The 26,253-nt window shown below is 35.5% G+C and overlaps 2 protein-coding genes across 2 annotated transcripts; both read left to right on the top strand.

The window, feature by feature from the left end:
• The first annotated feature begins 542 nt into the window (after positions 1 to 542).
• Positions 543 to 2,581, top strand: LOC107827093 (uncharacterized). Its single transcript, XM_016654154.2, has 2 exons — positions 543 to 954; positions 1,811 to 2,581. Exons 1-2 carry the CDS (start codon positions 751 to 753, stop codon positions 2,450 to 2,452), a joined length of 846 nt encoding a protein of 281 aa, XP_016509640.2. The 5' UTR covers positions 543 to 750; the 3' UTR covers positions 2,453 to 2,581.
• A 19,638-nt stretch (positions 2,582 to 22,219) lies between these two features.
• Positions 22,220 to 23,110, top strand: LOC142170447 (putative late blight resistance protein homolog R1B-11). The gene is made up of 3 exons (XM_075232360.1): positions 22,220 to 22,483; positions 22,584 to 22,728; positions 22,770 to 23,110. Exons 1-3 carry the CDS (start codon positions 22,220 to 22,222, stop codon positions 23,108 to 23,110), a joined length of 750 nt encoding a protein of 249 aa, XP_075088461.1.
• The last annotated feature ends 3,143 nt before the right edge of the window (positions 23,111 to 26,253 follow it).

Below are 26,253 nucleotides of genomic sequence, written 5' to 3'. Positions count from 1 at the left end.
TATATACATTTTTTTCTCTCTATACGTTGATACTTGCTTGTTTTGGATAAAAAATTTGTCAATGGTCATATGAGCGTAGAACGTTTTTATTTTTATATTTGTGAGTACTTTAATTAAGAAAATTACAGTCTATAACTTTATGCACTAGCTAATATTGAAAACAAACAAACCGAAGTTACTATACTGAATAAACCAAATTGAAAGGAGAAAAGCAGAAACATACCGAATATAATTAGGTACGGTACTGGTAATAGCATATTAAGAAACCGAATACTAAAAATATCGGACCAAAATATCTAAATACCATACTGTACGAACCGACGAACACCCCTAATTTCTACTAATCATGAAAGAATAAATAATAAATCAAAATATGAAACATAATGAGAGGGGAAAAAAGGAATAACAAAATGTACACATGGCATGCGATTGTATTTCACCTCCCAACAAAACATGGTCATGACATTTTAAAGAAATATTTATTCCATTTTAAAATAGTTTAGATGGATAATAAAACTCCATAAAGAAAATGTGTGTTGTTGGAACTTCCATGATAGGCCAGCAATACTTATGCCTTTCCCTAATCCTCTAAGGAATACATTGAATATGGGAAAGTTCCACCCATCTAATTAATCTCCGCATGAAGTAGTATTGGTCAAACCTATACTACTTCACCAGTCAAATGCAAAAAGCAACACGGAACACCATGTATCTTTTTCCTACAAGTGCTTTATCTCTATAAACGAAGCAATGGTTTCAGATCTTCATTATAAGAGAGAGACAAAAAAGAGGAGACTAAATAGAATGGCAAAATTGTTTATTAAGCAGGCACAACAGTACTCAAAGGGCAGGCCAAGTTACCCGGAAGAATTGTTCAATTTCATAGCTTCAAAAACCCCTTGTCATGACCTTGTTTGGGATGTTGGCACTGGTAGTGGCCAGGCTGCTCAATCTGTAAGTCTCTCTAATTCCTTTCATGTCTTCATCCCCACACCCACCCTCGTGTAAATCTGCTAAAATTCCTTGCAGTCGGAATTTCGTTAAAGATATTTTAGATTTAATATATATGAACATAGAAAGTAATAGCATATGACCTATATAATATTATAATATAATAACAACAACAAACCCAGTATAATCCCACGGCTAAAATTTGGTGAGGATAGATAATATGCGGACCTTACCTCTACACTGTATTTAGGAAGGTTGTTTCTAATAGACAGTCACGAGAAGCCTATATAATAGTATAATCTGAATATAATTTTTGGGCGAAGGTTATTCAACTAGACACCCTTCCATGGTTGTCGCTCTGCCGCTGTAATATATAGTCGCATAGAAAAAGGTAGAGACCTCTTTTTCTTAGAGAATGACACAATGGTTTTTCTCTTTTTCTAAATAGGCTAAGGGTGCCACCCTTCCATGGTTGTAGCTCCGGTCCTGTCTATTTAGAGAATTGCCTAAACTGATAATTAGTTGCATAACAAAGAGTAGAGACCTCTGTTTCTTAGAGAATGGCACAATGTCTTTGTTTATCTTTTTCCAAATAGGCCTTGTGGGAAAACAAGAAATCTAGCATTTTTAACTTTTCACTGAAACAAGATTGTTAGAGTTCTTTATTATGAGTACCTAATCTTTAGCAGCCATTTTACATTTCTAGACAGTTACAGGCACATAATACTACAATAAGAAGCATATATTTCCCCTGTTAAATTATGATATCCTAAAGAAAGAGTTCAAAAATAAGCATCCTTTAGTGTTCCAGCATAACTACTTGTTGTCCTAAATGCTCTTAAATTGTTGTTTCTTTCAGTTAGCTAAGCTCTACAAGAATGTAATAGCCACAGACACAAGTCCAAAGCAGCTTGAATTTGCAGTAAAGGTCCCTAATGTTCAATATATATGTACCTCTCCTAAGATGTCAATGGCCAAAATCGAAACCAAAATAGGAACAGAGTCAAGTGTAGATTTAGTAACAATTGCTCAAGCAATGCATTGGTTTGATCTTCCAACTTTTTATCAACAAGTGAAATGGTTACTCAAGAAACCAAATGGAGTAATAGCAGCCTGGTGTTACACTGTGCCAGAAGTAAACAATTCAGTGGATCCAATTTTTGAGAAATTTTACACAGTTGATGCTGGACCATATTGGGAATCTCCGAGAAAATTAGTGGATGAAAAGTATAAAACTATTGACTTCCCATTTGAGCCTGTAAGTGGTTGTGATCACAATGGACCATTTGAGTTCAAGATTGAGAAAGTGATGGACTTGAATTCTTATTTCACATACTTGAAGTCATGGTCAGCTTATCAAACTGCAAAAGAAAAGGGTGTTGAGCTCTTGACTGATGATGTTGTTGAAAAATTCACAAGTGTTTGGAATGAAGATGCAGAGAGTCAGAAAACTGTGTCTTTCCCAATTTACTTGAGGATTGGCAAAGTTGGAAATTTGTAATGAAAGTGAAATCAGTATTATTAGTTTCCCAATTTGTTGATTAGGGAATTTAGAATCTGCAGTTGATCATCAATTTTGTACTTTCTGCTGGTTGTTTTCTAATAAAGTGTTTTAGTACAAATTAAAACATCTACATGTATTGCACAACTAATGTATAATAATTGATGTTACTGGATGGAGTTATCTTAGCTCAAGAGATGGATGATACTGTTTCATCAAGATTGCTACTCCTACAAACTGTTCTATACTATCTTAGCTCAAGAGATGGATGATAAAGTTACGGCCGGCGAGCGGTGGTCAGTTGGACATCCTTTACGAGAAAATTATACTTTGTCTTTAGGATCTATCACGACCCAAAACTCAACCTGTCGTAATGGCGCCTATCATGGTACTAGGCAAGCTGACCGCTCAGACATTACCAACACTTTCAAATTTAAAGTATACTAGAACACGTTTAAATAAGAAAAAATATCATAAAACTGGATAGAATGTCATAACTCAATACAAAAGTTTTTTCCAAAACCAGCATGTCACTGAGTACATGAGCATCTATACAATACTAACTCTGATACATTGTCTAAGAAAACAGAAACATAATAATAAACTGAGGGATGGGGGGAAGGAGAGTCAAGGTCTGCGAACGCCAGGATAGCTACCTCGGTAATCTCTGAATGATTGAACTCTGTGAATCAGCAACTACCGTGACCGGAAACACCTGGATCTGCATTAGCTGGCCAGTTCTGTTTTGCTTGGGAAGATGTATCAACTCTTGTCATGTTGCCAAATCTTGAAGAGCTCGAACTTAAAAGGAATGCAGTGAATGATCCCATATGGAGATTAAGTGATGAAGACAAGTTGGAAAACCTAAAGTTATTGTTACTTAGTGAGCTAGATTTTGGGCATTGGGAAGCTAGCAGCGAAAGCTTCATAAATCTAAAACGCCTTGTTCTGAGAAATTGCATCAACCTGAAAGAAATTCCATCAGATTTTGGGGAAATCTGTACTTTGGAGTCAATTGAGTTATATAATTGTAGCACTATTGCTGAGGGATGTGCAAGAAATATTGAGCAAGAACAAGAGGACATGGGAAATAATTTCATGAAAGGTCTACATCCATAACAATCGTCACTTGAAGTTTTACATCACTCTTAAAAATTTTTCAATTCTTCACATAATTAATTACCTCATCTTTGAAATTAAAATGATCACTTCTACTTTATATCTTGCATATATGCAGGGAATTGAAGCTTATTTTGAGGGATCATCTAACGCTATCTTCCAAATGCAGAACCTTTTCATTTGGATTTGGAAGAGTAAATTCTTTCTTTTATGTTCTTATCAGTTGTTAAATTTATATTTTTGGGAATAAACATGTTTAAATGTTTCACTCATTTGTGATTTAGTATTTTGTAAAGAATATAACTATTGGTTATTGCTTCCACGTCTTTAACAGCTATAGCGCATCGGTAGCAAAACTACTTTTTCCCTATGTCCTTGAATTTAAAAAGGTGTCGCTTTATATAGGAACTAGCTTTTAGCACGTCATAATCCTTCTCAAGTTGTTTACTCTTGTACCGGGCTCGTCGGTTTTGAAACCAAATAGCAACCTGCCTAGGCTGCAATCCAGTTTCTTTAGCCAATTGGATTTTTCTCTCTGGTTCAAGCTTGTTTTCTACCTCAAAACTTTTCTCAAGAAACTGAACTTGTTTTGGCAATAGTCGCCTTTTCTTTTCGGGCTGGTGAAAGGATACTTCATAATCCTCGTTGGTATTTTCTTCCTTGTCAAGTGAAGGGAAGAATGACCTCTCTTTAGTCTTTGTTCCTCGGGTATCGTCGAAATTAACCATGGATACAGAGCCTGAAACAGAGCAACCAAGAGAGAATAAGTTCACAAATGTTCAAATTCACACAAATATATGTTGAGAACGTTTTATTCTAATGAATTGAACCATAATGTTTCTACTGCTAAATAAGACCTTTTCCTACTTCAAAATACTGAACTATTAACAAACACCAAAAAAGGAGCAAAAATTGTGCAAAATTTGATCTCTTTCTGGATAAATAGAGAGGACCACAAGAACAAGGTCGCAAATTTGAACATAAACTAAATTAATCAAAAAATTATATCATCATTGTTCTCTGTGATCAAATGACCATAGGCTATAATCTAATAATCATCAAAGGGGTCAACTCACCATCCAACCAAAAACAAAAGTCACGAACTATAAACATACAAGAAAAAGTAAAATAAATACTAGTCTACATTTTTAGCAGGATGAAGAAGATTATTACCATGAAAAGTGGGAGAGGAATTGGAAATTGACCACGCCCAACTATGCCTTATAAAAAGGACAACGCGGTCGTTGCAAATATAATCCGGTTTACAAGTCCGGAGTCGAATCCCACAGAGAACTAAGGCTTAGCTACAGCTGTTCACTATCACCAAGAAGACAAGCTTGAATAGTTCCTAACTTATAGATATTTAGATTCTTGTGTTTAACTAATTGATTAACAAATTAAAATAATAAATTAACAACTAAAGATACTAAGAGTTAGAGACAAGATTAAGGAGGTCTAGAGTTATGATTTCCCCAATTGTCGGAATCCTTCCCGCTATGTCTTCTATAATTTCGCCTAAGTATTCTCTACCGATCATGAGCACTCTTATTACCGTAAATCTCTCCCGAGTAATCACGACAATTTACTAGACGCACTCTCCCGAGCTACGCTAGCTGGCTTTTGATACAGCTCACTTCAGATCGCACCCAAGGCTTCGTTATCCCTAATCCCGCCTTTAAACACTCGGTTATTGATCCCTCATATACTCTGGGAGTGGTGTTGTTCAACAATTACCTAAATATGCACTCTCTCCCGAGTTATGCATACTAAATAGGCACAGCTAATTGAGAGCTCTTCAATTAATTACAATAAGAACGTAGTTGAACAAATAGAGATTATACTACGGTTCAATTATATAAAAACATAACAAGAATTTATCCTACAAAAGGTTCTATCAAAACTCTAGATAACAAATTAGCTATTCATAATAGTAAGTAAAACTACAATACTAAAAGTCATAACCAACAATGAAAAATAGGAAGAGGAAAGAAAAAAACTTGTAGAAGAATTCCCAAGCCTTGCTCCTATTGTGTCTCTCCTCCTTAGGTCAAATCTATGTCAAAAATATGTCCAATTTTTTTCTTTGCCGGCTTCCTTGGTTTAATATAGGGTTTTGGGATAAAAATCTCGTGTTTTGCACTTTAGTCCCTGAAATTTCCGCCTCCTGCCACTGTTCTACCGCGGTCGCGGTCAAACCGCGGCCAAACATGGCCTCTGATTCTTCAATTGCCTGCGTCTGCACTCTGCCGCGGTTCTGCCGCGATCGCGGTAAAACCGCGGTTTTTCATCCTGTTCCGTTTGGAATTTGGACAAACGTAAAACATAAAAGTTGTAGATATTTGAGTTATCTTTCCAACCATATATTATGGAGCCCAAATGGAGTTCTGAGAAAACTTTTATGTCTATTTTACTAGATAGTGCGCAATATGCCTCTTCGAGTTTTCGTTTTGTTGTTTTATCATCCGTTGATCCCTGAACGCGATCCCGGCTTAATTCCTTGAGCTCTTACTCAGATTTCAAAGTTCCAAACCACTTAAATTCATTACATAACATCTATATAGCTCAGAATCACTCCTACAAGGCATAAAACATATCGTTAGTGCAAAACACTAGCGATTCAAACGCAAACTCAACTAAAGTGCAGTAAATTAGAGTATAATAATCGACTAAAATACGTAATTATAGCTTATCGTCAACACCCCACACTTAAACCATTGCTCGTCCTCGAGCAATCAAACTACACTTTTTTTTATAGACACGGCCTTTTTAAACAATTCTCCTAACTCATCACACCAAAAGTATTTAAAATAGACTAAGCACAAAAGCGTAACATCTTCACCTCAAGATTTGATTCACAAGTACCACGCATTATTAACAACTCACCTACTTACTCTAACATAGAGGTCACTGACATTACCTTTCCTTCATGAATCAAGTGTCCTCACACAACAAGTTCCACACAATAAAATTTAAGAACACTTAGGAACTCAAGATAGAAAGAATTCACTCACTCTCAGAAATAACATTCATATGCCACAAAAAATGCACCATAAGCTTGCCCGTAGTGTACTACTCCACTGATCGAGCTCATTCAATCTTGGATCAATTAGGACTTTATTTGGTTGTAATGTAGGCTACGGGATGGGTGTTGCGACCAAAAACTCACGCAAGTGTACGCGATCGACAAGTAATATAGTAGTAAGTAAAGTATCGTTCCCACGAAGAATTGTGATCAACTTATCGACTGATGTAGACTCAAACAATTATCAATTCAAGCTAAATTATCACAAAATATATAAAGAACCAATTTACAATTTACTTAGTAATTAAACAATAATTCAATACAAAATTACTACACCAATTACACAATATTTTGATAACAATTTGGATAAAGATATTCCCGGGTCATGGACTTGCTAGAAATTATGCTACTATTTTAGCTTAAAATGGATTTATTGAATTATCCGGGTTATTGATTATAGGGTTAATAATATTAATAAGAATCTTTCGAGTTCTTATGCATCTATTCAAGTTAAACTAATACTTATATGTCTATGGTATTAATATTAGCAAGAATGCATTTGCAACTCCTATTTTTCAACCAAGCAAGGCAATTAAGTATAGTTCTATCTTAATTGCGAATCTTTCACCCGATGCCCAGGATCCGGATCTTGCTCTATTTGATTCTATATGCAATCAAGAATTTCCTTTTTCAAGTTTAACTCAAGATTCGTAAATAGTATTTTACTGTTAGCTACGCAGTAAAATAATTAACAGCAAAGTCAAATAAACAACCCATAATGATAAATTCAATATCTTCAATCTAAGCTTCAAATAACATAATTATCTAACATCCATGACCCAAGAATACTAGAGTTTTTAGCTACTCATAATCATACAAAAATTAACAATAAAAGTTTTAAACATAATATTAACAAGCAAATAGAAGAAAGTTTAGAAGAACTCTTTGAATCCTTGCTCCAAAATGATGTTCTTCTTCTCCTTTCTTAGCTCCAAGATGAAGCTCCTCCTTCTTCTATGGCTTTTTCTCCCTCAAAATCTGATCTTCTTTCTCAATAATGGAGCTTCACTTTATGTAAATTGAGTGGGATTAAGATGGAATTCCAATTTTACCCCCAAATAATTTTATTTCTCGGACAGGACTAGCGCGGGAGCGCATTACCCGCGTTAGTGGGGTTTCTTTCTGTCCAAAACAATTGAACTAGTGCGGGAGCGCATGACCAGCGCATGACCCGCGCTAGTGGGGTTTTCTCTTGTTAAGATGTTGCTGCTCAACTTTTCGTCATTTGACTCCATTTTTCACTTGATTACCATCGTAAATCCTCATTTGTTTATTGAACTCCTGTGAGACATTAAAGTCATGATTAGAGCCAATTTTTGCATTATTTGAACATTTACAATAGTAAACCATCCTTAAGTTGAGCTAAAACATAGGCTATATTAAACAATTTAGCCTATTATCAACACCCTACACTTAGCTTATTGCTAGTCCTCGAGCAATCCACTATATTCTTTTTAGAGAATTCTTCACTCAACCATTTCCCCTCACGCATTACACCTAGAACATTGTACATATATTATGCCTAGCAGTGAACAATCCTAGCCTCAAAGTCAACTCTCAAGTGCCATGCAATATTTACACTTCCTCAAAGTACTCTACACAGAAATCAAGACTTGCTTCTCAATCACGATTCATATGCCCTCACAATTACATCAACAAAAACTGAGTTCAATCCACCACATTCAATTCATATATTCACATATATCAAGGAAATCACTCACTCTCACAAAAGAGGTCACATGCATGCAATTGGTACCATAAGCTTGCCCTTAATGTAAATCTTTACTAATGTAGGCTGGCTCAATCCAAAATCAATTAGGACTTTTTCATGGTTGTAATGTGGGCTAAGGGACGGGTAGGATGTATTTAGGAATAGTGACTCATCTCCTAAGCACTTTAACACATCACAAGAGCAATTTTCAGCATAAATTCTTCAATCCACTTCTCATTTATACACAATATCATCCCACAAATATGCCCTTCTTCTTTAAGCACTCTATTAATTCAATCCCACTAGCTAGAGCAAAACACAATGTAATTTTTCTTGTCACTCAATTTCTGCTAGTGGTGTATTCGTTTACAACATAAGTGCACCTTTCATCCTTTTATTTGTTCCACTCAAAAGCCACCCTACGCTTATTTCCTTCTTACTTGTTTTAGCGCTCTTCTCACAATTAAAGTGCTTTAAGAGGTAAAAGGATCAAAACAATGTCAATTAAGAACAAAAGGGTATAGGCTTGTAATGTGGGTGCCAAACAAAAGTCTGAAGGCTCAAAAGGGTTAACTAGGGACAAATTTTATTTTTAACAAGCAATTAAGCTCAAAAAGGTCAAAGAAAGCCTAACATCATTTTTCAAACCGAGCATCACCTCAAATTTCGCTTCAACTCACATACCGGGCAAGTTCTAGACACAAGTACAATACATGGACTACACAAATACTCACCACACATGGCATATGACTCATTCAAGATCAGCTCATCAAGATACCCATTACGAGCATTCAATTCAGTACAAACATACAAATTAAGGCACTTTCAGTAAGATTCAACAATTAGGACTAAGCGTTATACTCTAGGGTCTATTGTGTTCAGGTGTGTCAACGCTATGGGTTCACTTTTCTATAGCTTATAACTCCTTATTTTAGTCTACAAAATAAAAAATAAAAAATATAAAAACAAAAATTAAAAACTACCTATGCCCGGTTCAAGATAAATCCTTGGAAAAGAATCGCGGCTTAAAGAAAAACTAAGGGGGAATTGTTATACTACCTAAAAATACAAAAAAAAATAAAAACAAAAATCTTTTTGTTGTTTTCTATGGACTCAGTCCCTCAAGAACTCCTATCTAAAAGAATCCGTCATCGGGCCGCGCCAATATAACTACTAAAACAAAAAAAAATTACTGAAAATGTTTAAGAACAGATAACAATTACTCCAACAATACTAAATCACCAAAAACATTTAAAAACAAAAGTGAAATAGTCACGCAATCCCAAAACATTATATATTGTACCACACCACCAAAACATTCCAACAATCCAAAACAATAGAAACAACCTAAAAATCCATAATAATTACTACCATCCAAAACATTTAAGAATTGTTAAGCATATGTTTAAGGGAATCCTCCACCCCACACTTAAAGCGAGACATGTCCCCATGTCTTTCATTATACACAAGAGATGAAGCAAAGATACTTCCCCGAGGAGTCACTCCTAGTCGGAGACAGAACCTGAATCCACATTGCATGCCCGACCAATTGCACGAAGCCAACCCATGAGCCGGTTTTCCGTTTTCTTCTGCTGAACTTGTATTTCATCAACACGTCTCCCCAGAACTGTCACTGATGTTTTAATTTCAGTGATTTCCTGCTCCATGCGGTCTATCCTTTGTCCCCGACCAGCCCTAGACGGTCTTGCTGCATCAAAAGTTTGTGGTTGTGCAGGTTGTGCATGTTCTCCCATCTCCACATCGTCAGCTCCTTCTTGTTGCTCCTCTCCTTCCTCATCGTCACTGTCATCAGAATCAACAGCAACCAATTCAGCTGGATGTACAACTTCCTTACCTGTGGTGACCATTTTTGCCGTGAAAGGATTGACTTTAGCTAGTCGTCCATCTGCAGCAAGATCGTTTGGTACATTGGCTCGAAGGCACAGTAGGGTGACAATAGATGGGTAATACAACCCGTAGCATTGAATTCTAACCCTCTGGAACATTTCTTTATGTATCAACAATGGTACATCAAACCATGCCCTATTCATGAAACACCATATTAAGCAAGCTCGAGGGATGTTTACTTCAGTCAAATTCTTGGAAGGCAAGAGACGGTTGTTGATGAAGTACAACCAACATTTGGCCTCGAACTTCAGGGCATTAGCGTGGAACTTGTTCCCATATTTATACCATTGGATATCTGCATCTGGGCGACAAATTATGTCGGTGAACGTGGACCATGGTATTAGCTTGCTGTTATGGGAACATATCTATGTAATCTTCCTCCATTGGGGGTAGCCTGTACACATCCCGAATTGTTTCTATAGATGCATTGACTTGTCGCTTTCGGACTGTAACATTGTAGTTATCATGTTCCCGAAGGTTGGCATAATATTCCCTCACTAGAATTACATTCACTGTGATTGGCTCCTCGAAGAATATGTCAAGCCCACGCCTCCTCAACTCGTTTGCTAGGTTTGGACAATTAATAGCCAAAGCATTTGCATCCATTGCTTGTTCAGGCACTATTGTTTTCTCCTCCTTTTTGTTAAATCTGTCATGTGCCTTGGCTGACACAAACTTTTGACTGTTGAATGGCCTAGTATCAACTGATTTTCTGGGCCGTCCACCAACATTTGTTGTAGCTGGGCGTTCGGATGAGGAACTTGATGCTGGGCGTTTACGAGGGGCCATGATACCTGCAAATAGTTTAGAGTTAGCCCTATTCAATTGGGTGACCAAACCGGTTACTTAGACTTCACCACATATTTGGTCACTTCACTTCCTCCAAAGAGGCATTTTTTCAAACACATTGTGAGCATGTTGAGTTTCAAGCTTTTTCCAACCCTATGTCACAATGTATTCACCATCAACCAACCCAATTACTACTTTATACCACCATATTCCTAATTTTTTTCACTTCCTCAACCCAACCAAACATCAAACATATGTTTAAATCTTCTATAAATGCTACATTCTAATGTTAAATAAGAAAAATTTAAGAAACTATCCTAAAAATATACAATCTTGACAACCACATAATAATGTTACATAATAAAACTAAACAAGGAAAAAATTGAAGACATTATACTAAATATATGCAAAGAAATTAAAAATCAAACAAAAAGTAGAAAATTAAAACTATGTTCACAAAAAAAACGAAATTAATCTAAAAAAATAAAAAAAATTAACTAATAAGAAGAAGATGAAGAAGACATACCTTAGAGGAGATGGGGTATGGGGTGAATGAAGAGGTGGGGAGATTTTATGAAGAAGAAGAAGAAGTGGGGTGTTGATGAAGAAGAAGAAGAAGAGAAAGAGTAGGGGTTTTTTTCGGTTTTGGGGGGGGGGGGTATTATTAAGTTAAAGAAGTAAAAAAAACTTTTTAAAATGAAGTTACCTGTGACTAGCGCGGGTCGTGCGCTAGTCATGCGCTCCCGCGCTAGTCAGTTTTTTCCGAGGCAGACGGAAACCTGATTAGCGCGGGTCGTGCGCTAGCCATGCGCACCCGTGCTAATCACTGAACTTTTCTCTTTATGTTTCTCTTGTTTTTTTAACATATAGCCTCTCAATAAGGCCAAGTTATAAATTCTCATTTACAAACTATATTTACAATACATTTGTGGGTTGCCTCCCACACAGCGCCTAATTTAACATCACGGCACGACATGAACCACTCTTTGCCTCCACCTTGAACTTATAAATTGAGCGCCCAATTTGGCTTCAAGCTTTTTGCTATGCTCTAGGGGTGGTGAGACAAATTTAACATGGTCGAGCAACCAATATCGTGTTCTACACTTTTTGGCTTTCAAATGAGGTATGTAATTATATCTCTCTGGCATGATAAATTCCAGAATATAAGCACCCAGGTCCTCGTACATTGGTTCCCCCAAAGGCTCAGATGACTCGATTTTCATGTCATCATCCAAACACAATGTTGAAAAATGTATGGAATGAGGAGCAGTACGCCCCAACTCTAGAATTGTATCACTAGTTACATCCTCATATGTACACACACTAGAGTCTTCAAATATAACATTATCTACTTCTTCACATGGCTCTAGAGCACTCTTATTAACATGGACATCCTCAAGAAAAATATGATCTAATGATTGGTATTCTTGTTTTAGCTCCTCTATTTGGTCTAGAAGATTTTTTTCAGCTTCATACAACTCATCATTAAATTGTTGGGCGTTACACGCATCAACCTTTGCACTCAAATCTGAATCCAAGTTATGCATAACCAAGCCAAAATTATCACTTTTTTGTGCAAGCTCATCTCTCTCCTTAGACCAATCTTTCATCACCGTTGTTAGTAAACAACGTCGTTTCGCAGAATCCACTAATCGAGAATATCCGTCCCAATACCAACCCTTACTCCCATATTTAAATTCAGATGTCCAAGAGGTGAGGTCATGACTAGCAAAAAAATACGGGCCATAAAAATCTTTGATTAACCAAGCGTCTTCATCATTAACCTTACCTCTGTATATTTCATCCTCAGATGTCATCCTGAGAGAACTAGAAACATACTAAGAGAAAAATCAAATAGTTATAAAAATAACATATTTACAAAAAGAAAAGATAATAATAAAAGTCTAACCCAGAAGAATAGTTAATGTCTAATTCCCCGGCAACGGCGCCAAAAACTTGTTGCGACCAAAACACTCACGCAAGTGTACGCGATCGACAAGTAATATAGTAATAAGTAAAGTATCGTTCCCATGAGGAATTGTGATCAACTTATCGACTGATGTAGACTCAAACAATTATCAATTCAAGCTAAATTATCACAAAAATATATAAAGAACCAATTTACAATTTACTTAGTAATTAAACAATAATTCAATACAAAATTACTACACCAATTACACAATATTTTGATAACAATTTGGATAAAGATATTCCCGGGTCATGGACGTGCTAGAAATTATGCTACTATTTTAGCTTAAAATGGATTTATTGAATTATCCGGGTTATTGATTATAGGGTTAATAATATTCATAAGAATCTTTCGAGTTCTTATGCATCTATTCAAGTTAAACTAATACCTATATGTCTATGGTATTAATATTAGCAAGAATGCATTTACAACTCCTATTTTTCAACCAAGCAAGGCAATTAAGTATAGTGCTATCTTAATTGTGAATCTTTCACCCGATGCCCAGGATCCGGATCTTGCTCTATTTGATTCTATATGCAGTCAAGAATTTCCTTTTTCAAGTTTAACTCAAGATTCGTAAATAGTATTTTATTGTTAGCTACACAGTAAAATAATTAACAGCAGAATCAAATAAACAACCCATAATGATAAATTCAATATCTTCAATCTAAGCTTCAAATAACATAATTATCTAACATCCATGACCCAAGAATACTAGAGTTTTTAGCTACTCATAATCATACAAAAATCAACAATAAAAATTTTAAACATAATATTAACAAGCAAATAGAAGAAAGTTTAGAAGAACTCTTTGAATCCTTGCTCCAAAATGATGTTCTTCTTCTCCTTTCATAGCTCCAAGATGAAGCTCCTCCTTCTTCTATGACTTTTTCTCCCTCAAAATCTGATCTACTTTCTCAATAATGGAGCTTCACTTTATGTAAATTGAGTGAGATTAAGAAGGAATTCCAATTTTACCCCCAAATAATTGATTTCCCGAACAGGACTAGCGCGGGAGCGCATGACCAGCGCATGACCCGCGCTAGTGGGGTTTCTTTCTGTCCAAAACAATTGAACTAGCGCGGCAGCGCATGACCCGCGCTAGTGGGGTTTTCTCTTGTTAAGATGTTACTGCTCAACTTTTCGTCATTTGACTCCATTTTTCACTTGATTACCATCATAAATCCTCATTTATTTATTGAACTCCTGTGAGACATTAAAGTCATGATTAGAGCCAATTTTTGCATTATTTGAACATTTACAATAGTAAACCATCCTTAAGTTGAGCTAAAACATAGGCTATATTAAACAATTTAGCCTATTATCAACGAGTAGGATACATTTAGATATAAGAGTGACACACCTCCCTAAGCACTTTAATACATATACTTTAACATTCAAACCTCATACTTATGTCAAGCCAAACTCCACCTTCACATCAATATACATCAACTCCCAAATTATTTAAGCACAATTATATCAAGAGTCACCACTATCAAAGAATATATTTTTTTACAGCAATACAACTTTTTTTTCTTTTTCAATTCAAGAGGCTCTTGCTTTTCAAAGCAGTGCACCCTTTCTCCTTATTTCATTAGTTCCACTCAAAAGCCAAACCAACCACCCCACACTTTAACTTTTACAAAGTTCATAAACAATTGAAGTGCTCATGAGAGGTTACAATGGTTCAATAGATGGTTAATTCAAACAAATGGGTAAGGCTTGTAATGTGGTTGCCAAAGAAACAAGATTACAGGCTCAAATGGGTTAACTACGATACATAACAATTAGGTGGGTAAAATATACATATTTGGCTCAACAAAGAAATGCCTATATCACTTCTAGACTGAATAAAACTACTATTTCGCTTTGCAAACACAAGAGACAAGTTCTAGGAATCAAATGCAATGCACAAAATATAACAAATTCTTACACATACATGGCACATGACTCACTCAAGATTGGATCATCAATACACTCTAGTCAAAGAAGTTAAGCAAAGTTAATATCATACGATTTAAGGTACTTCTACAAGAGTCAAAAACTGAGCCTAAGCGTCACAACCAAAGTACTCATTATTCTCAAGGCATAACAAAGTCAAGAGATATTGCTTCACTTCAAAACACAACACAATGGCTCCTACTCCCAAAAAAACTAACTACACCCGGTTCAAATAAAACCCTTGGAAAAGAACCGTGGTTTAAAAAAAAACCAAGGGGGAATTATTACACTACCTAACAAAAGAAAATCTTTTTGTACTTTTTCTTTAGGCTTAAATCCCTATCTAATAGATCCATCGTCGGGAAAAGTCCAATCTTTTCTATTTAAAAAAAAATTATTCAATTAAACTAACACAACTAAAATAGCATAGAAAGTCACTCAGACAATCTCCTCACCCCACACTTAAAATTGTGCATTGTCCCCAATGCACACCATACTAATAAAAAGGTAAAAGAAACTCCCTGGTAGGCCAAAGGCCGAAGCATTAACAGCTCATGGGGTAATCAGACTTCTCCCAAGCTTGGTCCTTTGTGCGGGTACCTCACACTTAGTTCCAACCATTTGGTTTGCTGTTGCATCCTTCCAATACCTTTGCTTTCCATGCTCCTAGAAAATAAAAAATTGACACTACAAAAATAATACAATTAAAATAAATAAAAAATAAATAAAAGAAAGCAATAAAGTTAGGTTGCCTCCCAACAAGCGCTTGATTTAACGTCGTGGCACGACGCGGATCACTTTTTGCCTCCACCTCAAGCTTATGAATTGAACCCCAAGTTTTGATTCAAGCTTATGATTATGGTCATGGGGCGGTGGAACGAATCTGACTGGCCCAATAAAATAATGTAGTATTCTGCACTTCTTGGCCTTTAGATGAGGTGTGTAATCCCGACTTTCTGGAAAGAAGAATTCCAGAATGTAAGCACTTTGTTCCTCATTCCTTGACTCCTCAAGTGGCTCGGACGACTCTATTTTCATATCATCATCTAAACACAATGTGAAATAATGCTTGGAGTGAGGACCAATGCGCTCAACTACATGAACATTGGGATAGTCTACATTCTCAACACTAATGATAATAAAGTCAACTAAATATGTATCCTCAATATCCTTGGTTGACTCTAGTATCTCCTCTACGACATCGACATCCTCAAAATCTAGTTCGATTGCTTGTTGGTGTTGTACTCTAGCCTCCTCCTCTAGCTCATCCTCGTATTTTTAAATCCTCCAGTAATATGGCAATTTCTACAGCCCGTTCTTGCTTATATTGGCTACTATCCACAATGTCAACTTGTTGCGCTTTACCAGGTTCAATTAATTTATTCGCTTGAGCCTCCAAGTGGTGAATAGTTGCCCCTTGCCTTTGTACCCGCAGTTGTATCTCATCATATTGTTTCGTAAAGCACTTTAACATATCCTAGATCTCTTTCAGGTCCTTATACCTGGGTTCTTTGCTCCTATTATCCTCACAAGAAAACATAGAATCATCATAATAAGGGGTTGGGGGAAAATAAGAAATATAGGCACAACCATGAAAGTGACCATCTTGACCACCACACATATCACACACATTCCACACATAAGGTTGAGTTGGTGCACAAAACTAGCTCTCGAAAATATTTTGATAATTTTGCCAAGGGTGGTTTTCATCACAATATGCATAAGGAGGATTAAAAGTAGAATTACCAACATCAAAACTTTCATAATTCCATGATGCCATTTTTTTTATCAACGAGTAAAAGAAAAAAAAATCAAATACAAAAAAATAAAAATAGAAGTTCAAACTTGAAACCTAGTAATATGTACACCTACAGCTACACCGTTAGTTCCCCGGTAACGGCGCCAAAATTTGATCACGCCCAACTATGCCTTATAAAAAGGACAATGCGGTCGTTGCAAATATAATCCGGTTTACAAGTCCGGAGTCAAATCCCACAGAGAACTAAGGCTTAGCTACAGCTGTTCACTATCACCAAGAAGACAAGCTTGAACAGTTCCTAACTTATAGATATTTAGATTCTTGTGTTTAACTAATTGATTAACAAATTAAAATAATAAATTAACAACTAAAGATACTAAGAGTTAGAGACAAGATTAAGGAGGTCTAGAGTTATGATTTCCCTAATTGTCGGAATCCTTCCCGCTATGTCTTCTATAATTTCGCCTAAGTATTCTCTACCGATCATGAGCACTCTTATTACCGTAAATCTCTCCCGAGTAATCACGACAATTTACTAGACATACTCTCCCGAGCTACGCTAGCTGGCTTTTGATACAGCTCACTTCAGATCGCACCCAAGGCTTCGTTATCCCTAATCCCGCCTTTAAACCCTCGGTTATTGATCCCTCATATACTCTGGGAGTGGTGTTGTTCAACAATTACCTAAATGTGCACTCTCTCCCGAGTTATGCATACTAAATAGGCACAGCTAATTGAGAGCTCTTCAATTAATTACAATAAGAACGTAGTTTAACAAATAGAGATTATACTACGGTTCAATTATATAAAAACATAACAAGAATTTATCCTACAAAAGGTTCTATCAAAACTCTAGATAACAAATTAGCTATTCATAATAGTAAGTAAAACTACAATACTAAAAGTCATAACCAACAATGAAAAATAGGAAGAGGAAAGAAAAAAACTTGTAGAAGAATTCCCAAGCCTTGCTCCTATTGTGTCTCTCCTCCTTAGGTCAAATCTATGTCAAAAATATGTCCAATTTTTTTCTTTGCCGGCTTCCTTGGTTTAATATAGGGTTTTGGGATAAAAATCTCGTGTTTTGCACTTTAGTCCCTGAAATTTCCGCCTCCTGCCACGGTTCTACCGCGGTCGCGGTCAAACCGCGGCCAAACATGGCCTCTGATTCTTCAATTGTCTGCGTCTGCACTCTGCCGCGGTTCTGCCGCGGTCGCGGTGAAACCGCGGTTTTTCATCCTGTTCCGTTTGGAATTTGGACAAACGTAAAACATAAAAGTTGTAGCTATTTGAGTTATCTTTCCAACCATATATTATGGAACCCAAATGGAGTTCTGAGCAAAACGTTATGTCTATTTTACTAGACAGTGCGCAATATGCCTCTTCGAGTTTTCGTTTTGTTGTTTTATCATCCGTTGATCCCCGAACGCGATCCCGGCTTAATTCCTTGAGCTCTTATTCAGACTTCAAAGTTCCAAACCACTTAAATTCATTCCATAACATCTATATAGCTCGGAATCACTCCTACAAGGCATAAAACACACCGTTAGTGCAAAACACTAGCGATTCAAGCGCAAACTCAACTAAAGTGCAGTAAATTAGAGTGTAATAATCGACTAAAATACGTAATTATAGCCTATCATCAGAAATCCAGAGAGAATCAAGAACCTTAGAAGGTAGGGGAAAACTTTCATTTGGAAGTATAAAGCTATTCATATTAGAACCTTCATAAACTCTTGCAATCTCCACACTTCCTTCTTTTTTAGTAAGTGGAGAGGAGAATGAAATAAAGAAAATGGGGTTCTTGAATTAAGTTAAAAGTTTGTCAATTGTTAGTATAACAAGGTTGTGATCAGTGCTAAGAAAATGTCAGGGGTCATAGTAAATAAGAAGAAGCAGAGAAGAGAGATGAAGACTCAACATGGAGTGAAGAAAACAGTGTAAGAAGCAGAGAAAGAGGGAGAAAAAGAGAGGAAATAACGAAATAGGAATAACAAGCTCCCTATAAGTAGCAGGAGTCCGACTCTGGAAAATGGGGCTGCTGTTTTACTGTTGAACTAGCATATGATACCAATATAGTATATAGCTATACTAATAGGGTATATAGTTGGAATGAATTGTATAGAAAGTCAAAGTTGTTTAACATTTTTATTATCAAAGTTTTCCATATACTCTGTTAAGAGAAAGAAGATCCAATTTGTATATTTTATACCACCTTACCGTTTCTTTCTCTTTTCTTATATCAGGTTTCCTGTCTCTATTTTATGCTACGACGTGCTTCTTTTTCTGTTTCTTATTTCTTTTATTGGTCACTTCTTGCAATTTTCTCTCTTGTTAACTTTTCTTATTATTTTAAACTAAACAATTACATACTCTCTCTATAAATATAAACTCAAAGGAGGGAATAAAAATGACACAATTTGAAAGGTAACATACAGAGTATTATAATGTTGCAGTGTTAGGTTGTTCATCTTCATTCTTGGTTGGTTTAGTTTCCGTGCTTATAAGCCACTCTGATCTGATGCCATGGTAATTACGTTCCTATATACTCCACCCCTCGCGACTTCTTCAAGGCTTATTTTTTTTCCTTTCACTGGGTTTCTGCACATCGACAAAGTACTGCAGATCTTTCAAATGCTTTTCTTGAAGTATATGTGCATATTCACCAAAATAAATGCTCTGAAACTGAAATGTGAGACAATGGCCCCCCATGCAAGATCCAAACAACTGTATAATATCATAGTACCATGAAATAGCAAAGAGTAAGAATTGTTGATATTAAGATGTTTTAGTATGTTCCGACATCAATAGGTGCAGGAGGCAGTATCATTATCCGACTTCAGGCTAAATCTATTAGAAAACAAAGCAGATGTAGATAAAATATGAGGCAAAGAGAGCACTAAAAGTACTTTCAGCCGTTACAATTTTTAAGGAAGAAACCGAACAGGTGGGAGAAAGAAGAGGGAAAATAAGGAAATATAGGAAATTGATTTTGCCTGTTATATTATGGATGCAATTAAAGCCTTAATTTTTTTGAAACGGTGCCTCTGTGACTTCTACGGAGGTGTAACCGTGAAATTAAAACCTGAATTTTTTAAATTTAATTTAATGGGATGAAAATCCCAAAAAAAGGAGAAATTAGATAAATATTTGCTTGTTTATAAGAGGTGCCACATCACCTTGTCTTGCTCTAATAAATTATCTAGAAAGTCTAAGGAAAGATAAATTGTAGTTTAATCAAATAATTTTTATGATTAATACTATTAAATAGTTTTCTTAATAAATATTTCAAAACACTAACCCGTTTGGACATACAAAAGTTTTCCTTTTTTTCCTTTTTTTTAAAACAATTAAAATCTTCCCAATTTTTTCAATTTCACTTGAAAATGTATTTTTAAATTTGAAAAACTGGTTCTTACCGGTTTTTCAATTGAAAATGAGAATTTGATAGTTTTTAATTTTATATATTTACCTTATACTTTTAAATTTATAAAATGACCCCATCAATTATTAACCCATGTTTGATAATAGTGGTAATAGCAGTGGAAAGGGGACTATGTTAGAAAATGTGATATTGATTTTGCATCTTCTGTGTATTGCAGTAAAGCAGAATATGATAACAGTTAAACAATAGCATGTTTGATTGTTTATTTCAAGTAAGATAATCAAATTGGGGTGATTTTGATTTTTTTTTATAAGTTATGGAGTATAAATCATGTTTTATGATTTTGAAAAAAAAACATCCAAATATTTTGCAAAAATTATAACCAAAGACAACTTTATCTTCAATTCAAATTTTAGTGAAATTTCAAATTTGATTTTTTTTGGAATTCATGTCCAAACGCCTACGTATACTACACTTGTTACGAACCTATGGGATATTTTCTTGCGACAATATATCATTTTCGTTGATTATTCCTAGGTTTCAAAGTTATAAGGTCAAGAAACTAATATGCTAGAATTTGAAAATGAGCTAGTCTTGAAAGTAAGAGAAAGTAAAATTGTCCTTTCGTACTCACCATTAACACATACTTCATGCATGACGTAGACAAATTATTCCTTCAACCCACAGCCAAGGAAACTTTATTCTACTTCCTTTATTCTGCTTACCTCGTGACTCAAAGACACTGACTCATTTGTCTTCTTCCTTAAATATTCATCGTAGGAATCGAAAACTTCTTGATAGAGAGCAATTAGCCAAAGTTTCTAACTACGTACACTTTTCGTTTTTGGGGGGTCCTATTGCCCCAGGAACTTTTTGAAATGGAATTGTTGCCACCTTAAATGTTGACGTGGCAATATATACACATTTCACTCGTTTTGAGAGAGTGAGAAGCCAAAAAATTTATTTACTAGTCTTTTTTTTTTCTTTTCTTTTTCTAGCTTTTTTGTCTTTTACTTCTCTTTCTTCTCCCCCATATAACAAAGCCACTATTTTGATTGAGTTTTGTCTTGTCTTGGTGCTTGTGCAAGTTTTATTCCTTTTTGAGCTGGTTTTTGACACTTTGTCACCTTGTTGATCAAGCATGCAATCAAGCACAATTTGTGCGCCTTTGGGACTATTTTGTACATATTTCTAATCAAAAATTAAGCAAGAAGGAGTGTAAAATGCATCATATTTCCTAATTATCAGTTCGCACGGGCCAGTGCGGCACCGGGTGCCAGCCACACCTCCCAAGGTTGGGGCGTGACAAAAAGAATCAATTCCAAAAGAAAATACTAAGTTCTTAATCAAAAATCAAAAAGTTAACTTAAAAGTCGACCCCTGGGCCCACGTCTCGGAATCCAATAAAAGTAGCAAAATTCGGAAGCACATTCGACCATGAGTCCAACCATACCAAATTTACTAAATTTCGATACAAAAATATGACTCAAATCCACAAATTAAACTCTTCAAATCCCTATCCTCAAACTCCCAAATTCCACCACAAAAACCTACAAACTAGGTGTGAAATTCAATGGGGAAACAAGAGTATTGAATAAAAATGATCACAAGTGACTTACCTCAAGAAACCTGTTGCGACCAAATACACTTACGCAAGTATACGTGATCGTCAAGTAATAGAGTAGTGAATAGAGTATCGTTCCCACGAATACTTATGATTAACTTTTAACTGATTCAAACTCAAACAACTTATCGATTCAAGAGATTTCACACAAAATATATAAATGGCTAATTTACTACCTAAAACTATCAAGAAGTGAAATTCTGTAGAGCTTATGACTTGTACCGCCGATTTTGGGAAGATGTAAATTCTATAAAGATTACTATGTTGAGATTGTTAGGATTTCTTTATTATGGTTGATATTCAGTAAAAGTTAGGCTTACCTGGTCCCTAAGACTATGTGCCATCACGAAACCCAACGGAGGGGAAATCGGGTCGTGACACCTTAAACCTTGTTTTCTTTCTATGGATGGTTTCCTAGTGGATTATCAGATTGAGACTTGGAAACTGATCCAATAATGGATCGCAGAAGGTTTATTAAGGATGTCTATAAGTGGTAAAAGTTTGGAGGAATTGGCAAAACATTATTTGGTGGATCTTATTAGCAGGAACTTGATCATGGTTAGAAGAAGGAGATTCAATAGTAAGATAAAAGCATGTGGATTGCATGATCTTCTTCGTGAATTCTGTTTGATTGAACCTGAAATGACAAAGTTTATGCGTGTTGAGATAATTAACCCAGTCCCTACTCTCCCAACACAAAAGCATAATGGTCATCGCTTCAGTTTTCAAACTCGAAGTTATTCAGTTGGTGATTCTTGCAAGCTATTACCCCAGTTAACAAATCTATCTACTTAGTTTTTGAAAGAAGACTTTATTTAAAACTTGAATTTTTCTCCCGTTTTAGCCTTCTCAGGGTATTGGCCATCTTCGAGCAAAAGTTCCGTTTATTTCCGCTTGTGATTACCAAGTTATTTCAATTGAGATATCTCCAAGTTCAATCTTTCGACAATCTTCCTCCATCTTAGTGATCGACCTTTATGTATCAAGAGGTTTGTTTTTCCAACATCACTTTATAAGAGTCTGACTTTAGCTGGCCGGTTCTGTTTTGCTTGGGAAGATATATCAACTCTTGTCATGTTGCCAAATCTTGAAGAGCTCGAACTTAAAAGGAATACAGTGAATGATCCAATATGGAGATTAAGTGATGAAGACAAGTTCGAAAACCTAAAGTTATTGTTACTTAGTGAGCTAGATTTTGGGCATTGGGAAGCTAGCAGCGAAAGCTTCATAAATCTAAAACGCCTTGTTCTGAGAAATTGCATCAACCTGAAAGAAATTCCATCAGATTTTGGGGAAATCTGTACTTTGGAGTCAATTGAGTTATATAATTGTAGCACTATTGCTGAGGGATGTGCAAGAAATATTGAGTAAGAACAAGAGGACATGGGAAATAATTTCATGAAAGGTCTACATCCATAACAATCGTCACATGAAGTTTTACATCACTCTTAAAAATTCTTCAATTCTTCACATAATTAATTACCTCATCTTTGAAATTAAAATGATCACTTCTACTTTTTATCTTGCATATATGCAGGGAATTGAAGCTTATTTTGAGGGATCATCTAACGCTATCTTCCAAATGCAGAACCTTTTCATTTGGATTTGGAAGAGTAAATTCTTTCTTTTATGTTCTTATCAGTTGTTAAATTTATATTTTTGGGAATAAACATGTTTAAATGTTTCACTCATTTGTGATTTAGTATTTTGTAAAGAATATAACTATTGGTTATTGCTTCCACGTCTTTAACAGCTATAGCGCATCGGCAGCAAAACTACTTTTTCCCTATGTCCTTGAATTTAAAAAGGTGTCTCTTTATATAGGAATTCAAGAAGGGGTTAATTAATCTTTTTTCTAAAAGCTGGCCTTGCTCTAATAAATTATCTAGAAAGTCTAAGGAAAGATAAATTGTAGTTTAATCAAATAATTTTTATGATTAATACTACTAAATAGTTTTCTTAATAAATATTTCAAAACACTAACCCGTTTGGACATACAAAAGTTTTCCTTTTTTTCATTTTTTTTAAAATAATGTTTGGTTATTAAAATCTTCCCAAATTTTTCAATTTCACTTGAAAATTCATTTTCAAATTTGAAAAACTGGTTCTTACCGGTTTTTCAATTGAAAATGAGAATTTGATAGTTTTTAATTTTACATATTTACCTTATACTTTTAAATTTATAAAATAACCCCATCAATTGTTAACCTACATGTTTGATAACAATGGTAATAGCAGTGGAAAGCGGACTATACTAGAAAATGTGATATTGATTTTGCATCTTCTGTGTATTGCAGTAAAGCAGAATATGATAACAGTTAAACAATAGCATGTTTGATTGTTTATTTCAAGTAGGATAATCAAATTGGAGTGATTTTGATATATTTTTTTACAAGTTGTGGGGTATAAATCAAATGATTTTGAAAAACAGACATCCAAATATTTTGCAAAAATTATAACCAAAGACAACTTTATCTTTAATTCAAATTTTAGTGAAATTTTAAATTTAAATTTTTTTGAAATTCATGTCCAAACGCCTACGTATACTACACTTGTTATGAACCTATGGGATATTTTCTTGCGACAATATATCATTTTCGTTGATTATTCCTAGGTTTCAAAGTTACAAGGTCAAGAAACTAATATGCTAGAATTTGAAAATGAGCTAGTCTTGAAAGTAAGAGAAAGTAAAATTGTCCTTTCGTACTCACCATTAACACATACTTCATGCATGACGTAGACAAATTATTCCTTCAACCCACAGCCAAGGAAACTTTATTCTACTTCCTTTATTCTGCTTACCTCGTGACTCAAAGACACTGACTCATTTGTCTTCTTCCTTATATATTCATCGTAGGAATCTAAAACGAGTGCGGAACCAAAATATTGTTAATTTTTACTAAAAATACTCAAATAAGTGTAAAAAAAAAAAGTTACCAAAGTATATATAACGTCACTAATAGTGGCGCTATACAGTAACGTTAACTGTATCGTTACTGTATAGCGCCACTATTAGTGGCGTTATACTGACAAACTTACATAGCGCCATTAATAGTGGCGCTATATGTCTTATACCCTGACCTCACCAATAATGTCTGGATTCAATAATTTAAATGTGTATAAAGCCACTTTTTGTGACGCTATATAGAAATAAAAAAAAACAACCCGGCTAGCCATTTTCTATATAAACATCGTATAATCGCTCCAGCTTCATTCAAAATTTTTTTTTAACTCTTATTGCTTTCTATTGTTGTTAAATTCTCCAGCATTTTTTCATTATGTCTGAAGAACGTAGAATAAGAGTATCATTATATTGGGGGGGGGGTGAGGTTGTGATGAAGAATAACTCTGTGGGCTACAGTTTACCTGCTAAGTGTAATGTTAAATTGCCACTTTCAATTGAGTACGAAACATTGATATTGTTGTTATGCAAAAAAATGAGTGTGAGAAAACGTTCAGTGATACTCAAAGTAACCGGAAGATATCCGTATTTCGTTACGCCGCAAGGGGTTGCTTTTTACTCAGAGTTTAACATCGACGATGATGACACTTTGAGTGATTTCTTGAGGACTCCGGACGAATGCCGGGAATTTCTTGTAATCACAATGTTGGAGATGTACGTGAAGATCGAAGACGTTCCAAAAAATGAGGTTGTGCGTAGTAGAGATAACCCCCAGTCATCGGGTGGTTATTCTGGATCAGTTTTTGCCTGACATGTTCCAGATGAAAGAATTTTTCTTGATTTAAATTTATCACCGTCGACGAATGAGCAGCGAGAAAATAATTTATACCCTGCTTTCCATAATTCACAAGAAGAGTGGTAAACTTCAATTTTCATTTGTGTTAATATGTATATTTTTGCGTATTGAATAAATTTTAACGCTCATTTATTTAATAGGGGGTACCGGCCGGATATGAATTTTACAAGTGACCCATCCGGTAGTCATCACCTAACTGAAAACGTTCATCATGGAATGTCATCACATTACAACTTGTAAGTGAAAAGCTACAGCCATATATAAAGCATTTATTAATTTAGCAGCTTATATTTTTGTTGAAATGTGCAGTGAAAACGAGCAAGTTGAACTACCCGTACTCACTCAATTGCCCGAAAACGACGTATTACATCAAGATCTGGCAGATGAACAGAGTGAGGAAGAGAACAGCGATTACGATAACAATGCCGATGAATCGGGAGACGAGACACCATTTGCTCGTGAGGATGGTGATGAAGAGGGCGAGGAGGAAGAACCGGATTTGAAGAGAGTCCCCCATTGACGAAAAGTGAACGAGTCTGAAGTGTCGTTTCATTCAAGGGAGATTCCTTATATTGATAAATTGCCAGCCGTGCCGGATGTGGAAGCTCTCACACGGGATTTTGATGAAATCCGGACAGCAATGTGGGATGAGTCTAGACCAACGGTGCTTGCAAAGGGGATGTTTTTTCCTGATAAAGCACGCGTAAGCAGGGCTTGTAAAATGCACAATGTTAAAGAGTGTCGTGAGATGCAAGT

Source organism: Nicotiana tabacum, chromosome 16, assembly GCF_000715075.1.
Source record: "Nicotiana tabacum cultivar K326 chromosome 16, ASM71507v2, whole genome shotgun sequence".
Taxonomy (NCBI): Eukaryota; Viridiplantae; Streptophyta; class Magnoliopsida; order Solanales; family Solanaceae; genus Nicotiana; species Nicotiana tabacum.
This window is presented reverse-complemented; position numbering and strand designations above follow the sequence as displayed.